Source organism: Lonchura striata, chromosome 2 (assembly GCF_050655825.1).
Source record: "Lonchura striata isolate lonStrDom1 chromosome 2, ASM5065582v1, whole genome shotgun sequence".
NCBI classification, from domain to species: Eukaryota; Metazoa; Chordata; class Aves; order Passeriformes; family Estrildidae; genus Lonchura; species Lonchura striata.
The window spans coordinates 156,287,081-156,302,234 of NC_140704.1; the positions used below are offsets into that span (position 1 = coordinate 156,287,081).

At 43.9% G+C, this 15,154-nt stretch overlaps 2 protein-coding genes across 2 annotated transcripts in view; one reads left to right on the forward strand and one right to left on the reverse strand.

Moving 5' to 3' along the window:
* LOC146768512 (maestro heat-like repeat-containing protein family member 1) overlaps positions 1-3,586 on the reverse strand; it is a gene marked incomplete at its 3' end in the record, with an annotated part of 73,934 nt that extends 70,348 nt beyond the window's left edge. The window contains exons 1-3 of the mRNA XM_085561750.1: positions 3,568-3,586; positions 1,741-1,998; positions 443-594 (exon numbers count right to left, since the gene is read on the reverse strand). Coding sequence (XP_085417876.1) covers positions 443-594; positions 1,741-1,998; positions 3,568-3,586 — 429 coding nt within the window. The remainder of the gene's footprint in view (positions 1-442; positions 595-1,740; positions 1,999-3,567) is intronic.
* A 385-nt stretch (positions 3,587-3,971) lies between these two features.
* Positions 3,972-9,764, forward strand: LOC146768514 (zinc finger TRAF-type-containing protein 1-A-like). Its single transcript, XM_085561758.1, has 3 exons — positions 3,972-4,071; positions 7,028-7,168; positions 9,354-9,764. The coding sequence occupies exons 1-3, from the start codon at positions 3,972-3,974 to the stop codon at positions 9,743-9,745; spliced, it is 633 nt and encodes a 210-aa protein (XP_085417884.1). The 3' UTR covers positions 9,746-9,764.
* The last annotated feature ends 5,390 nt before the right edge of the window (positions 9,765-15,154 follow it).

Here is a 15,154-nt window from a genome sequence, read left to right on the forward strand (position 1 = left end):
ATGCAATCCCAATCCCAATCCCAATCCCAATCAATCCCAATCAATCCCAATCAATCCCAATCCAATCCCATCCCAATCAATCCCAATCCCAATCCCAATCAATCCCAATCAATCCCAATCCCAATCCATCCCAATCCCAATCAATCCCAATCCCAATCCCAATCAATCCCAATCCCATCCCAATCCCATCCCAATCCCATCCCAATCCCAATCAATCCCAATCCCAATCCCAATCAATCCCAATCCCATCCCAATCAATCCCAATCCCAATCCCATCCCAATCCCATCCCAATCAATCCCAATCCCAATCCCAATCCCAATCCCATCCCAATCCCATCCCAATCCATCCCAATCCCAATCCCAATCCCAATCCCAATCCCAATCAATCCCAATCCCATCCCAATCAATCCCAATCAATCCCATCAATCCCAATCAATCCCACCTTTCCGTCGCGGGCCTGCAGCCACTGGAGGCTGAGGATGTCGAAGGCGGCTCCGAGCTCGAGGCCGAAGTCGTCGGCGCCGACGGTCGGGTCGGGGTCCTGCGTCCGCCCCGCCAGGTACTCCTGGATGCTCTCACTGAAACACTGCAGGGCTGCGGGAATTCCAGGAATTTTGGGGATTTTTGGGAATTTTTGGGGAATTTTTCATGAATTTTTGGGTTTTTTAGAGGATTTTTGGGTGATGTCACCCAGGTCCTGCGTCCCCCCCGCCAGGTACTCCTGGATGCTCTCGCTGAAACACTGCAGGGCTGCGGGAATTCCAGGAATTTTGGGGATTTTTGGGAATTTTTGGGGAATTTTTTGGGAATTTTTTTGGAATTTTTTTGAATTTTTCATGAATTTTTGGGTTTTTTAGAGGATTTTTGGGTGATGTCACCCAGGCCCTGCGTCCGCCCCGCCAGGTACTCCTGGATGCTCTCTGGGGGAATTCCCAGAATTTTGGGGATTTTTGGGAATTTTTTGGGAATTTTTCGGGAATTTTTCATGAATTTTTGGGATTTTTTAGAGCATTTTTGGGTGATGTCACCCAGGGCCTGCGCCCACCCAGGTTTTTTGGGGAATTTTCTGTGGTTTTTTGAATTTCCCCAGGTTTTTTGGGGCTTTTTCCGGGTTTTTTGGGAGATTTTTCTGGAGGGTTTTTTGGGGATTTTTCCAAGGAATTTGGGGATTTTTCCAGGTTTTTTTTTAATTTCCCGGGTTTTTTTTTTTTTATTTTTCCAGGGGTTTTTTGGGGATCTTTCCGGGTTTGTTTTTTTTTTTTATTTTTCTGGGGTTTTTTGGGAGACTTTTCCGGATTTTTTGGGAGATTTTTCCAGGCTTTTTTGGGAGATTTTTCTGGGGTCTTTTTGGAAATTTTCCAGTTTTTTTGGGGATTTTTCCAGGTTTTTCAGGGGATTTTTCCGGGTTTGTTGTTTTTTTTTTTTTCCCTGTGTTTTTTTTGGGGATTTTTCCAGGTTTTTTGGGGGGATTTTTTCCGGGTTTTTTGGGAATTTTCCAGGTTTTTTGGGGATTTTTCTGGTTTTTTTTCGGAGATTTTTCCAGGTTTTTTTGGGAATTTTCCAGGTTTTTTCGGGGGATTTTCCAGGCTTTTTGGGGGATTTTCCCGGCTTGTTTTTTTTTGTAATTTTTCCGTGGTTTTTTTGGGATTGTTCCGTGTCTTTCGGGATGTTTTCCCGTGTTTTTTTGGGATTGTTCCGGGTTTTTTGGGATGTTTTTCCGTGTTTTTTTGGGATTGTTACCGTAGCAGAGCGTGCATTTCATGGAGTCGTCCCGGGCCGTGGGCAGCAGGGGCACGAGCGTGGCCAGGATGGAGCTCAGGAACGGAACCGTCCCGAAAACTTGGGAAAAACACCCGGAAAAGGTCACGGACACGCAACTCCCCCCCGGGAAAAATTCCCGACCGAGTTCCGGACCCAAATCCCCAAATTCCAGCCCCAAATCCCCAAATTCCAGCCCCAAATCCCCAAATTCCACCCCCAAATCTGGACATTCCACACCTGAATGTCAAAATGCCAGACCCAGTCCCAAAATTCCAGCCCCAAATCCCAAATTTCAGTTTCCGGTCCCAAAATTCTGGACCCAAATCCCGAAATTCCACACCTAAATCCCGAAATTCCTGCTCCAAATCCCGAAATTCCAGCAGCAAATCCTAAAATTCCAACACCAAATCCGGACATTCCACACCTGAATCTCAAAATTCCAGCCCCAAATCCCAAAATTCCAGCACCAATCCCAAAATTCCAGCAGCAAATCCCAAAATTCCATACTTAAATCCCAAAATTCCAGCCCCAAATTCTGGAATTCTACACCTAAATCCCAAAATTCTAGACCCAAATCCTGAAATTCCAGCCCCAAATCCCAAAATTCCAGCAGAATTCCCAGATTTCCTGGCAGAATTCCTGGATTCCTGACAGAATTCCCGGATTCCCGTCGGAATTCACGGATTTTCCTGGATTCCCGTGGGAATTCCTGGATTTTTTCCCGGATTCCCGTTCAGAATTCCCAATTGCCCGTTGGAATTCCCGGATTTTCCCCCTTTTCCCGTGGGAATTCCCGGATTTTCCTGGATTCCTATCAGAAGTCCTGGATTTTCCTGCATTCCCGTTCAGAATTCCCAGATTCCTGTTCAGAATTCACGGATTTTTCCTGGATTCCGTGGGAATTCCCGTATTTTCCCGTGGGAATTCCCGCTTTTCCAGTGTTTTCCCGTTCAGAATTCCCGATTTTCCTGTTGGGAATTCCTGATTTTCCCGTGTTTTCCCGTTCAGAATTCCCATTTTCTCCCAAATTTCCAACTTTGATTTTCCATTTTTATCCCAAATTTTCATTCTCAATTTTCCACATTTATCCCAATTTTCCTTCTCTGATTTCCCATTTTTCTCTCTAATTTTCCCATTTTTGTCCCGAATTTCCCATTCTGATTTTCCACTTTTATCCCAAATTTCCACTCTTGATTTTCCATTTTCATCCCAAATTTCCGACTTCGGTTTTCCATTTCTCTCCCAAATTTCCCACCTTTCCCACCTCTCTCACCCCACCAAAATTCCTAAAAAATACCCCAAAATTCCCCAAAAATCCCCCAAAAATTCCCCAAAAATTCCCCAAAAAATTCCCAAAAATTCCCCAAAAAAATTCCCAAAATTCCCCCAAATTTTCCCCAAAATCTCCCACTCTTGATTTCCCATTTTTCTCCCAAATTTTCCATTTCTCTCCCAAATTTTCCCACTCTGATTTTCCATTTCCATCCCAAATTTCCACTCTTGATTTCCCATTTCTCTCCCAAATTTTCCCATTTCTCTCCCAAATTTCCCACTCTGATTTTCCATTTCTCTCCCAAATTTCCCACTCTGATTTTCCACATTTATCCCAAATTTTCCCTCTCGATTTCCTGTTTCTATTCCGAATTCCCACTCTGATTTCCCATTTCTCTCCCAAATTTTCCCATTTTTATCCCAAATTTCCCATTCTGATTTTCCACTTTTTATCCCAAATTTCCACTCTCAATTTTCCCATTTCTCTCCCAAATTTCCACTCTTGATTTCCCAATTCTCTCCCAAATTTCCGACTTTGATTTTCCACATTCATCCCAAAATTTCCAATCTGGTTTTTCCATTTCTCTCCCAAATTTTCCCATTTCTCTCCCAAATTTCCAACTCCGATTTTCCACATTTATCCCAAATTTCCGACTTCGGTTTCCCATTTCTCTCCCAAATTTCCCACCTTTCCCACCTCTCTCACCCCACCAAAATCCCTAAAAAATACCCAAAAATTCCCAAAAATCCCCAAAAATCCCTCCAAAATTTGCCCAAAATGTCCCAAATTTTCCCCAAAATCCCCGGAATTCCACGTTTTCCGCAGGGTGACGCGGTGCAAGTTCCAGCGGATCGGCTGCCCCTGGCAGGGTCCCTTCCACGAGCTCTCGGTGCACGAGGCCGCCTGCTCCCACCCCACCAAGACGGGCAACGAGCTGATGGAGATCCTGGACGAGATGGACCAAACGCGCAAGAAGGAGATGCAGCTCTACAACAGCATCTTCAGCCTGCTCAGCTTCGAGAAGATCGGCTACACCGGTACGGGAACCCACCAGAATTCCCAAAAATTCCACCGCATTTTGATGGTTTTATGAAGGTTTTATGGGGTTTTCTGAAGGTTTTATGGGGTTCTCCAAGGGTTTTCCATGGTTCTCCAAGGGTTTTCCGTTGGTTTCTGAAGGTTTTATGGGGTTTTCTGAAGGTTTTATGGGGTTCTCCAAGGGTTTTCCGTTGGTTTCTGAAGGTTTTCCATGGTTTTATGAAGGTTTTATGGGTTCTCCAAGGGTTTTCCATGGTTCTCCAAGGGTTTTCCATTGGTTTCTGAAGGTTTTCCGTGGTTTTCTGAAGGTTTTATGGGGTTCTCCAAGGGTTTTCCATGGTTTCCTGAAGTTTTTCCGTGGTTTTATGAAGGTTTTATGGGTTCTCCAAGGGTTTTCCATGGTTCTCCAAGGGTTTTCCATGGTTCTCCAAGGGTTTTCCGTTGGTTTCTGAAGGTTTTATGGGGTTTTCTGAAGGTTTTATGGGTTCTCCAAGGGTTTTCCATGGTTCTCCAAGGGTTTTCCGTTGGTTTCTGAAGGTTTTCCATGGTTTTAGGAAGGTTTTATGGGTTCTCCAAGGGTTTTCTATGGTTCTCCAAGGGTTTTCTATGGTTCTCCAAAGGTTTTATGGGGTTTTCTGAAGGTTTCATGAGGTTCTCCAAGGGTTTTCCTTGGTTTTCTGAAGGTTTTCCATGGTTTTATGAAGGTTTTATGGGTTCTCCAAGGGTTTTCCATGGTTCTCCAAGGGTTTTCCGTTGGTTTCTGAAGGTTTTCCATGGTTTTAGGAAGGTTTTATGGGTTCTCCAAGGGTTTTCCATGGTTCTCCAAGGGTTTTCCGTTGGTTTCTGAAGGTTTTCCATGGTTTTATGGGTTCTCCAAGGGTTTTCCGTTGGATTCTGAAGGTTTTATGGGGTTTTCTGAAGGTTTTATGGGGTTCTCCAAGGGTTTTCCTTGGTTTCCTGAAGGTTTTCCATGGTTTTAGGAAGGTTTTATGGGTTCTCCAAGGGTTTTCCATGGTTCTCCAAAGGTTTTATGGGGTTTTCTGAAGGTTTCATGAGGTTCTCCAAGGGTTTTCCTTGGTTTTCTGAAGGTTTTCCATGGTTTTATGAAGGTTTTATGGGTTCTCCAAGGGTTTTCCATGGTTCTCCAAGGGTTTTCCGTTGGTTTCTGAAGGTTTTCCATGGTTTTAGGAAGGTTTTATGGGTTCTCCAAGGGTTTTCCATGGTTCTCCAAAGGTTTTATGGGGTTTTCTGAAGGTTTCATGAGGTTCTCCAAGGGTTTTCCTTGGTTTTCTGAAGGTTTTCCATGGTTTTATGAAGGTTTTATGGGTTCTCCAAGGGTTTTCCATGGTTCTCCAAGGGTTTTCCGTTGGTTTCTGAAGGTTTTCCATGGTTTTATGGGTTCTCCAAGGGTTTTCCGTTGGATTCTGAAGGTTTTATGGGGTTTTCTGAAGGTTTTATGGGGTTCTCCAAGGGTTTTCCATGGTTTCCTGAAGGTTTTCCGTGGTTTTAGGAAGGTTTTATGGGTTCTCCAAGGGTTTTACATGGTTCTCCAAGGGTTTTCCGTTGGTTTCTGAAGGTTTTATGGGGTTTTCTGAAGGTTTCATGAGGTTCTCCAAGGGTTTTCCATGGTTTCCTGAAGGTTTTCCATGGTTTTAGGAAGGTTTTATGGGTTCTCCAAGGGTTTTCCATGGTTCTCCAAGGGTTTTCTATGGTTCTCCAAAGGTTTTATGGGGTTTTCCGAAGGTTTCATGAGGTTCTCCAAGGGTTTTCCGTTGGTTTCTGAAGGTTTTCCGTGGTTTTAGGAAGGTTTTATGGGTTCTCCAAGGGTTTTCCGTTGGTTTCTGAAGGTTTTATGGGGTTTTCTGAAGGTTTCATGAGGTTCTCTAAGGGTTTTCCGTTGGTTTATGAAGGTTTTCCATGGTTTTATTAAGGTTTTATGGGGTTCTCCAAGGGTTTTCCATGGTTCTCCAAGGGTTTTCCAGGGTTTTCTGAAGGTTTTATGGGGTTTTCTGAAGGTTTCATGAGGTTCTCCAAGGGTTTTCTGTTGGTTTCTGAAGGTTTTCCATGGTTTTATGAAGGTTTTATGGGTTCTCCAAGGGTTTTCCATTGGTTTCTGAAGGTTTTATGGGTTCTCCAAGGGTTTTCCGTTGGTTTCTGAAGGTTTTCCGTGGTTTTCGGAAGGTTTTATGGGTTCTCCAAGGGTTTTCCATGGTTCTCCAAGGGTTTTCTGTTGGTTTCTGAAGGTTTTATGGGGTTTTGTGAAGGTTTTATGGGGTTCTCCAAGGGTTTTCCATGGTTTCCTGAAGTTTTTCCGTGGTTTTATGAAGGTTTTATGGGTTCTCCAAGGGTTTTCCATTGGTTTCTGAAGGTTTTATGGGTTCTCCAAGGGTTTTCTGTTGGTTTCTGAAGGTTTTCCATGGTTTTAGGAAGGTTTTATGGGTTCTCCAAGGGTTTTCCATGCTTTTCCAAAGGTTTTTTGGGGATCTCCAAGGGTTTTCCATGGTTCTCCAAAGGTTTTATGGGGCTCTCCAAGGGTTTTCCATGGTTTCCTGAAGGTTTTTTGGGGTCTTCTGAAGGTTTTCCAAGGATTTTCCATGGGTTCCTGAAGGTTTTTTGGGGTCTTCTGAAGGTTTTCCAAGGATTTTCCATGGTTTCATGAAGGTTTCTTTGGGTCTTCTGAAGGTTCTCCAAGGGTTTTCCATGGTTTTCCGAAGGTTTTTTGAGGATCTCTAAGGGTTTTCTGAAGGTTTTCCAAAGGTTTTGTGGGGTTCTCCAAGGGTTTTCCATGGTTTCGTGAAGGTTTCTTGAGGTTTCATGAAGGTTTTTTGGGGTCTTCTGAAGGTTCTCCAAGGGTTTTCCATGGTTTTCCAAGGTTTTCATGGGGTTCTCCAAGGCTTTTCCATGGTTTCGTGAAGGTTTTCCGGGGTTTTCTGAAGGTTTCATGGGGTTCTCCAGGGGTTTTCCAGGGTTTTCTGAAGGTTTTCCAAACGTTTTTTTGGGGTTTTCCCAAGTTTTCCTGGGTTTTTCTGGAAAAGGAGATGCAGCTCTACAACAGCATCTTCAGCCTGCTCAGCTTCGAGAAGATCGGCTACACCGGCACGGGAACCCCCAGAAAAATCCCAAAATTCCCAAATTTCCCAAAATTCCATGAAATTTGGGTGGTTTTCTGAAGGTTTCTTGGGGTTTTTTGAAGGTTTTTTTGAAGGTTTTTTTGAAGGTTTCTTGAGGTTTCCTGAAGGTTTATGGGGTTCTCCAAGGGTTTTCCATGGTTTTCCAAAAGTTTTATGGGGTCTTCTGAAGGTTCTCCAAGGGTTTTCCATGGTTTTCCCAAAATTCCCAAAATTCCACGAAATTTGGGTGGTTTTCTGAAGGTTTCTTGGGGTTTTTTGAAGGTTTTTTTGAAGGTTTCTTGAGGTTTCCTGAAGGTTTATGGGGTTCTCCAAGGGTTTTCCATGGTTTTATGAAGGTTTTAAAGGGTTCTCCAAGGGTTTTCCATGGTTTTCCATAAGTTTTTTGGGGTCTTCTGAAGGTTCTCCAAGGGTTTTCCATGGTTTTCCAAGGTTTTTATGGGGTTCTCCAAGGGTTTCCATGGTTTTCTGAAGGTTTTCCATGGCTTTCTGAAGGTTTTTTGGGGTTCTCCAAGGGTTTTCCATGGTTCTCCAAGGGTTTTCCATTGGTTTCTGAAGGTTTTCCATGGTTTTCTGAAGGTTTTATGGGGTTCTCCAAGGGTTTTCCATGGTTCTCCAAGGGTTTTCCAGGGTTTTCTGAAGGTTTTTTGAGGTTTTCCGAAGGTTTTATGAGGTTCTCCAAGGGTTTTTTGAAGGTGATTTATCTGATGATAATTCCAGGAATTCTCCAGGCTCCTGGTGAATCCGTGTAGGATCCAATGATAATTCCGGGAATTCTGTAGGAGCCTGGTGAAATTTTTTGGGATCTGGTGATAATTTTGGGAATTCTGCAGGATAACGATGAATCCCTGTAGAATCCCATGAGAATTCCAGGAATTCTGTAGGATCCTGGAGAATCCTTGTAGGATCTGGTGATAATTTTGGGAATTCTGTAGGACAAGGATGAATCCTTGTAGATTCCATCGATGGCTTCCAGAACGTTGTGCTGAGCAGGAACTCAGCGACAATTCCCACCCTATCCCAATGTTCTCCTGACGTTCTCCCAACGTTCTCCCAAAGTTCTCTCAATGTTCTCCCGACCTTCTCCCAACGTTCTCCCAAAGTTCTCCCAACGTTCTCTCAATGTTCTCTCAATGTTCTCCCGACGTTCTGACGTTCTCCCAAAGTTCTCCCAATGTTCTCTCAATGTTCTCTCAATGTTCTCCCAATGTTCTCCCAATGTTCTCCCGACGTTCTGACGTTCTCCCAATGTTCTCCCGACGTTCTCCCAAAGTTCTCTCAACATTCTCCCGATCTTCTCCCGATCTTCTCCCGCCTCTCACCCCAATCTTCTCCCCCACCAGAGGTGCAGTTCCGCCCGTACCGCACCGACGACTTCATCACGCGCCTCTACTACGAGACGCCGCGCCTCACCGTCCTCAACCAGACCTGGTGCTCCCGACCTTCTCCCAATGTTCTCCCAACCTTCTCCCGACCTTCTCCCGACGTTCTCCCGACGTTCTCCTGACCTTCTCCCAATGTTCTCCCAACTTTCTCCCGACCTTCTCCTGACCTTCTCCTGACGTTCTCCTGACGTTCTCCCGACCTTCTCCCAATGTTCTCCCAACCTTCTCCTGACATTCTCCCAATGTTCTCCCGACCTTCTCCCAATGTTCTCCTGAAGTTCTCCTGACCTTCTCCCAATGTTCTCCCAATGTTCTCCCTACATTCTCCTGATGTTCTCCCGATGTTCTCTCAATGTTCTCCTGACCTTCTCCCAATGTTCTCCCGACCTTCTCCCAATGTTCTCCCAACGTTCTTCCGACCTTCTCCCAATGTTCTCCTGAAGTTCTCCTGACCTTCTCCCAATGTTCTCCCAATGTTCTCCCAATGTTCTCCCTACATTCTCCTGATGTTCTCCTGATGTTCTCCTGATGTTCTCGCAATGTTCTCCCAACGTTCTCCCAATGTTCTCCCAACGTTCTCCCGACCTTCTCTTGACGTTCTCCCAAAGTTCTCTCAATGTTCTCCCGACGTTCTCCCAATGTTCTCCCAATGTTCTCTCAATGTTCTCCCGATGTTCTCCCAAAGTTCTCTCAACGTTTTCCCAATGTTCTCCCAATCTTCTCCCGACCTTCTCCCCTCTCTCACCCCAAACTTTCTCTCCCCACCAGAGGTGCAGTTCCGCCCGTACCGCACCGACGACTTCATCACGCGCCTCTACTACGAGACGCCGCGCCTCACCGTCCTCAACCAGACGTGGGTGCTGAAGGCGCGCGTCAACGACTCCGAGCGCAACCCCAACCTGTCCTGCAAGCGCACGCTGAGCTTCCAGCTGATCCTCAAGAGCAAGGTCAACTCGCCCATGGAGTGCTCCTTCCTCCTGCTCGAGGGGCCCTACGACGACGTGAAGATCCGCCCCGTCATCTACCACTTCGTCTTCAGCAACGAGACCAACGAGACCGACTACGTGGCGCTGCCCATCGTCGACTCGGTGGAGTGCAACAAACTGCTGGCGGCCAAGAACATCAACCTGCGCCTTTTTCTATTCCAGATCCAAAAATGAAACGTGACTTCTTCTTCTCCTCCTCCTCCTCCTCCTTCTTCTTCTTCTGCTGGTGGGGTGGGTTTGGTTTTTTTTTGGCGGCGGCGGCGGCGGTGGAAGAGGTGGAAGAGGAACGGCGCCGGGGCGGTGGGGATGGGTTGGGAGAGACGAAAGATGGCGGTGAGCGGATGGAGTCGGCTTGGAAGCATCAAAGAATGGGTGGGAAGTGGTGGAAATGGGTTGGAAGCATCAAAAATGGGTGGGAAGCATCAAAGAATGGGTTGGAACCATCAAAAATGGGATGGAACCGTCAAAAAATGGGTTGGAACCATCAAAGAATGGGGTGGAAACCATCAAAGAATGGGTGGGAACCGTCAAAAATGGGTTGGAACCATCAAAAATGGGATGGAACCATCAAAAAATGGGTTGGAAATGTCAGAGAATGGGTGGAAACCATCAAAAAATGGGTGGAAACCATCAAAGAATGGGTTGGAACCATCAAAAATGGGTTTGAAACATCAAAGAATGGGTGGGAACCGTCAAAAAATGGCTTGGAACCATCAAAAATGGGTGGAAACCATCAAAAATGGGTTGGAACCATCAAAGAATGGGTGGAAACCATCAAAGAATGGGTTGGAACCATCAAAGAATGGGTTGAAACCATCAAAGAATGGGTGGGAACCATCAAAGAATGGGTCTGAAGTGGTAAAAATGGGTTGGAACCATCAAAGAATGGGTGGGAACCATCAAAGAATGGGTGGAAACCATCAAAAAATGGGTAAAAATGAGTTGGAACTGCCAAAGAATGGGTTGAAAGTGGTAAAAATGGGTTGGAACCATCAAAAAATTGGTGGAAACCATAAAAAAAATGGGTTAAAATTGGTAAAAATTGGTTGGAACCGTCAAAAATGGGTTGGAATCATCAAAAAATGGGTTGAAAGTGGTAAAAATGGGTTAAAAGTGGTAAAGATGGGTTGGAACCATCAAAAAATGGGTTGGAACCATCAAAAAATGGGTTGAAAATGTCAAAGAATGGGTTGAAAGTGGTAAAAATGGGTTGGAACCATCAAAAATGGGGTGAAACCATCAAAAAATGAGTTGGAAACAAAAAAATTTGCTTTAAAGTGGCAAAAATTGGTGGGAAGGAGAAAAATTGGTGGTGAGCGGATGGAATTGGCTTGGAACCATCAAAAAATGGGTTGAAAGTGGTAAAAATTAGTTAAAACCATCAAAAATGGGCTGAAAGTGGTAAAAATGGGTTGAAACCATCAAAAAATGGGTTGAAACCACCAAAAAATGGGTCAAAAGTGGTAAAAATGGGTTGAAACCATCCCAAAAATTGGTTAAAAGTGGTAAAAATGGGTTGAAACCATCAAAAAACAGAAGAGTGAAAAGGGGTGGAAAGTGAAAAAAAATTGCTTTAAAAAATTGGCTTTAAAGAGACAAAAATTGGTGGGAAATGACAAAAATCCGTGGGAAAATGACAAAAAATTGGTGGAAAATAACAAAAATTGGCAGAAAATGACAAAAATCTGTGGAAAATGACAAAAATGGGTTGAAAATTTGAAAAATGGGTCTTGAAACCACCCGAAATTGGCATAAACCCAAAGAAAAGGTCTTGAAACCATCAAAAATGGGTTGAAAATGAGAAGAAATGGTGAAAAACCATTAGAAAGTGGTAAAAATTGAATTAAAATCGTCAAAAATGGGTTGAAAATGAGAAGAAATGGTGGGAAACCATTTGGAAATGATAAAAATTGAATTTAAATCAGCAAAAATGGTTGAAAGTCATAAAAAAATGGTGGCAACCAACAAAGAATTCTCGAAACCACCCAAAATCTGCTGGAAAAGGAGAAAAATGGGGTAAAAAACTCCAGAAATGGGCTCGAAAGCGGCAAAAATGGTGGAAATCCGACGACGCTCACTGGAAACCGTCGGAAAATGGGTGAAACCATCAATAATTGGTTAAAAATGGCCAAAATTGGCGTAAAGTCACCAAAATTGGGTTGAAACCATCAAAAATCGGTCCAAAATGACTAAAATTGGGCGAAAGTCACTGAAATTGGGTTGAAACCATCAAAAATTGGTTCAAAATGACCAAAATTTGGTTCAACCATCAAAAAAAGGTTAAAAATGACCAACATTGGATCAAAGTCACCAAAATTTGGTTGAAACCATCAAAAATCGGTCCAGAATGGCCAAAATTGGCGTAAAGTCACCAAAATTGGTTTGAAACCATCAAAGATCAGTTGAAATTCACCCAAAATTGGCTTGGAACCATCAGAAATTGGTCCAAACCCGACAGAAAATTCTCAAAACCATAAAAATTGCCCAAAACCAAGAAAAATTAGTTTAAAACCACCCAACTTTCCACCAAGCCAGACAGAAAGGTCCCGAAATCACCAAAATTGGGTTGAGAGCATAAAAAAAAATGGGTGAAACCATCCAAAAATGGTCCCAACCCAACAGAAAGGCTGGAAACCATCAAAAATCGGCCAAAACTGACCAAAATTGTCTTCAACCCACCAAAAATGGTTTGAAACCACCAAAAATTGACCTAAACCCACCAAAAATGGTTTGAAACCACCAAAATTTGGTTTAAACCCGATGGAAACGTCTTGAAACCACCAAAATTTGGTCCAAACCCACCAAAAATGGGTTAAACCACCAAAAATTGTTCCAAACCCAACAGAAAAGTTTTGAAACCACAAAAAATTGGCCTGAACCCACCAAAAATAGTTTGAAACCACCAAAAATTGGTATAAACCCAACGGAAACATCTTGAAACCACCAAAAATTGACCTAAACCCACCAAAAGTGGTTTGAAACCACCAAAAATTGGCGTAAATACAACAGAAATGTCTTGAACCCACCAAAAATTGACTTAAACCCACCAAAAATGGGTTGAAACCACCAAAAATTGGTCCAAACCCAACAGAAACGTCTTGAACCCACCAAAAATTGACCTAAAGCCACCAAAAATGGTTTGCAACTTCCAAAAATTGGTCCAAACCAACAGAAACGTCTGAAAAGCATCAAAATTGGTTTGAAACCACCAAAATTTGGTCCCAACCCAACAGAAGGGCTGGAAACCACCAAAAATTGACCTGAACCCACCAAAAGTGGTTTGAAACCACCAAAAATTGGTCCCAACCCAACAGAAACGTCTTGAAGCCACCAAAAATTGACCTGAAACCACCAAAAATGGGTTGAAACCACCAAAATTTGGTCCCAACCCAACAGAAGCGTCCTGAACCCACCAAAAATGGGTTGAAAGCACCAAAAATTGGTCCAAACCCAACAGAAACGTCTTGAACCCACCAAAAATTGACCTGAACCCACCAAAAATGGATGAAACCACCAAAAATTGGTGTAAACCTGAAGGAAATGTCTTGAAACCATCAAAAATTGGTCCAAACCCAAGGAAAAGTCTACAAACCACCAAAAATTGACCTAAAGCCACCAAAATTGGTTTGAAAATGCCCAAATTTGGCGTAAATCCAACGGAAAGGTCATGGAACCATCAAAAACTGGGTTGAAACGACCAAAATTTGGTCCAAACACAATGGAAACGTCTTGAAACCACCAAAAGTGGTTTGAAACCACCAAAAATTGGTCCAAACCCAACAGAAACGTCTTGAACCCATCAAAAATTGACCTGAACCCACCAAAAACGGACAAAACCCACCAAAATTTGGTCGAAACCACCAAAACCGAGCGAAACCCACCCAAAACCGCCTCGACCCCGCCCCAAAATCACCGAAAATCACCGAAAATCACCAAAAATCGACGGCGAAAGCTCGGAAACGACGGAATTGGGCAAAATCGGCGACGCCGGGAGGATTTTGGGGGATTTTGGGGGATTTTGGAGGATTTTGGAGGATTTTGGGGGGAGGAGCGGCCGCCGCTCGTTTTAGTAGCGAATAAAAAATTTGGGGAGTTTTCCAAATCTTTGGGGTTTTTTGGGGCGATTTCGGCAAAATCCGACGGGCTGGGGCGGAAATTGGAGAGGTTTGGGGGAAATTTGGGGTTTTGGGGTGGTTTTGGTGAAAATTTGGGATTTTTGGGGTGGTTTCGGTGAAGATTTTTGTATTTTTGGGTGATTTTGACCAAAATTTGCTAAATTTGGCCAAAATTTGAGAATTTTGGGGTGCTTTTGACCAAAATTCCAAATTTTTGGGGTGGTTTTGTTGAAAATTTGGAGTTTTGGGGTGGTTTTGGTGAAATTTTGGGGGTTTTGGGGTGATTTTGGTGAATTTTTTGGGTTTTTGGGTGGTTTTAGTGAAAATTTGGGGGTTTTGGGGTGGTTTTGGTGAACATTTGGGGGTTTTGGGGAAAATTTGGAGGTTTTGGGTGGTTTTGGTGAAAATTTTGGGTTCTTGGGGTGATTTTGACCCAAATTTGCTGATTTTGGCCAAAATTTTCAGAAATTTGCAGAGATTTTGACCAAAATTTCAAATTCTTGGGGTGATTTTTGCAAAGATTTTTGGGTTTTGGGGTGATTTTGACAAAAAGTTGTTGATTTTGACCCAAATTTACTGGGTTTGGCAAAATTTTGAGAAATTTGAGGAGGTTTTGACCAAAATTTCAAATTTTTGGGGTGATTTTTTGGAAGTTTTTTGGGTTTTGGGCTGGTTTTGGCCAAATTTAGATGTTTTTGGGGTGGTTTTGACCAAAAATTTGAAGTTTTGACCCAAATTTGAGATTTTTGGGGTGGTTTTGACCAAAATGTGGGGATACTGGGCGTGAACTGGGAGGGACTGGGAGTCACTGGGATGAACTGGGCTGAACTGGGAGTGAACTGGGATGAACTGGGAGCAAACTGGGATGAACTGGGATGAACTGGGATGAACTGGGAGTTATTGGGACTAAACTGGGATGAACTGGGAGCAAACTGGGATGAACTGGGATGAACTGGGAGTTATTGGGACTGAACTGGGATGAACTGGGATGAACTGGGAGCAAACTGGGATGAACTGGGATGTACTGGGATGAACTGGGAGTTATTGGGACTGAACTGGGATGAACTGGGAGCAAACTGGGATGAACTGGGATGAACTGGGAGTTATTGGGACTGAACTGGGATGAACTGGGAGTTATTGGGACTGAACTGGGATGAACTGGGATGAACTGGGAGTTACTGGGATGGACTGGGAGGGACTGGGATGAACTGGAAGGGACCGGGAGTGAACTGGGAGGGACTGGGAGGGACTGGGAACAAACTGGGGATGAACTGGGAGTTACTGGGAGTGAACTGGGATGGACTGGGAATACTGGGAGCACTGGGTTGGGGATACTGGGGATACTGGGATGGGTTACTGGGATGGACTGGGAATGAACTGGGAGTGAAGTGGGAGCTACTGGGAGCTACTGGGAGTTACTGGGATGGACTGGAACTGAACTGGGAGTTACTGGGAGTCACTGGGAGTT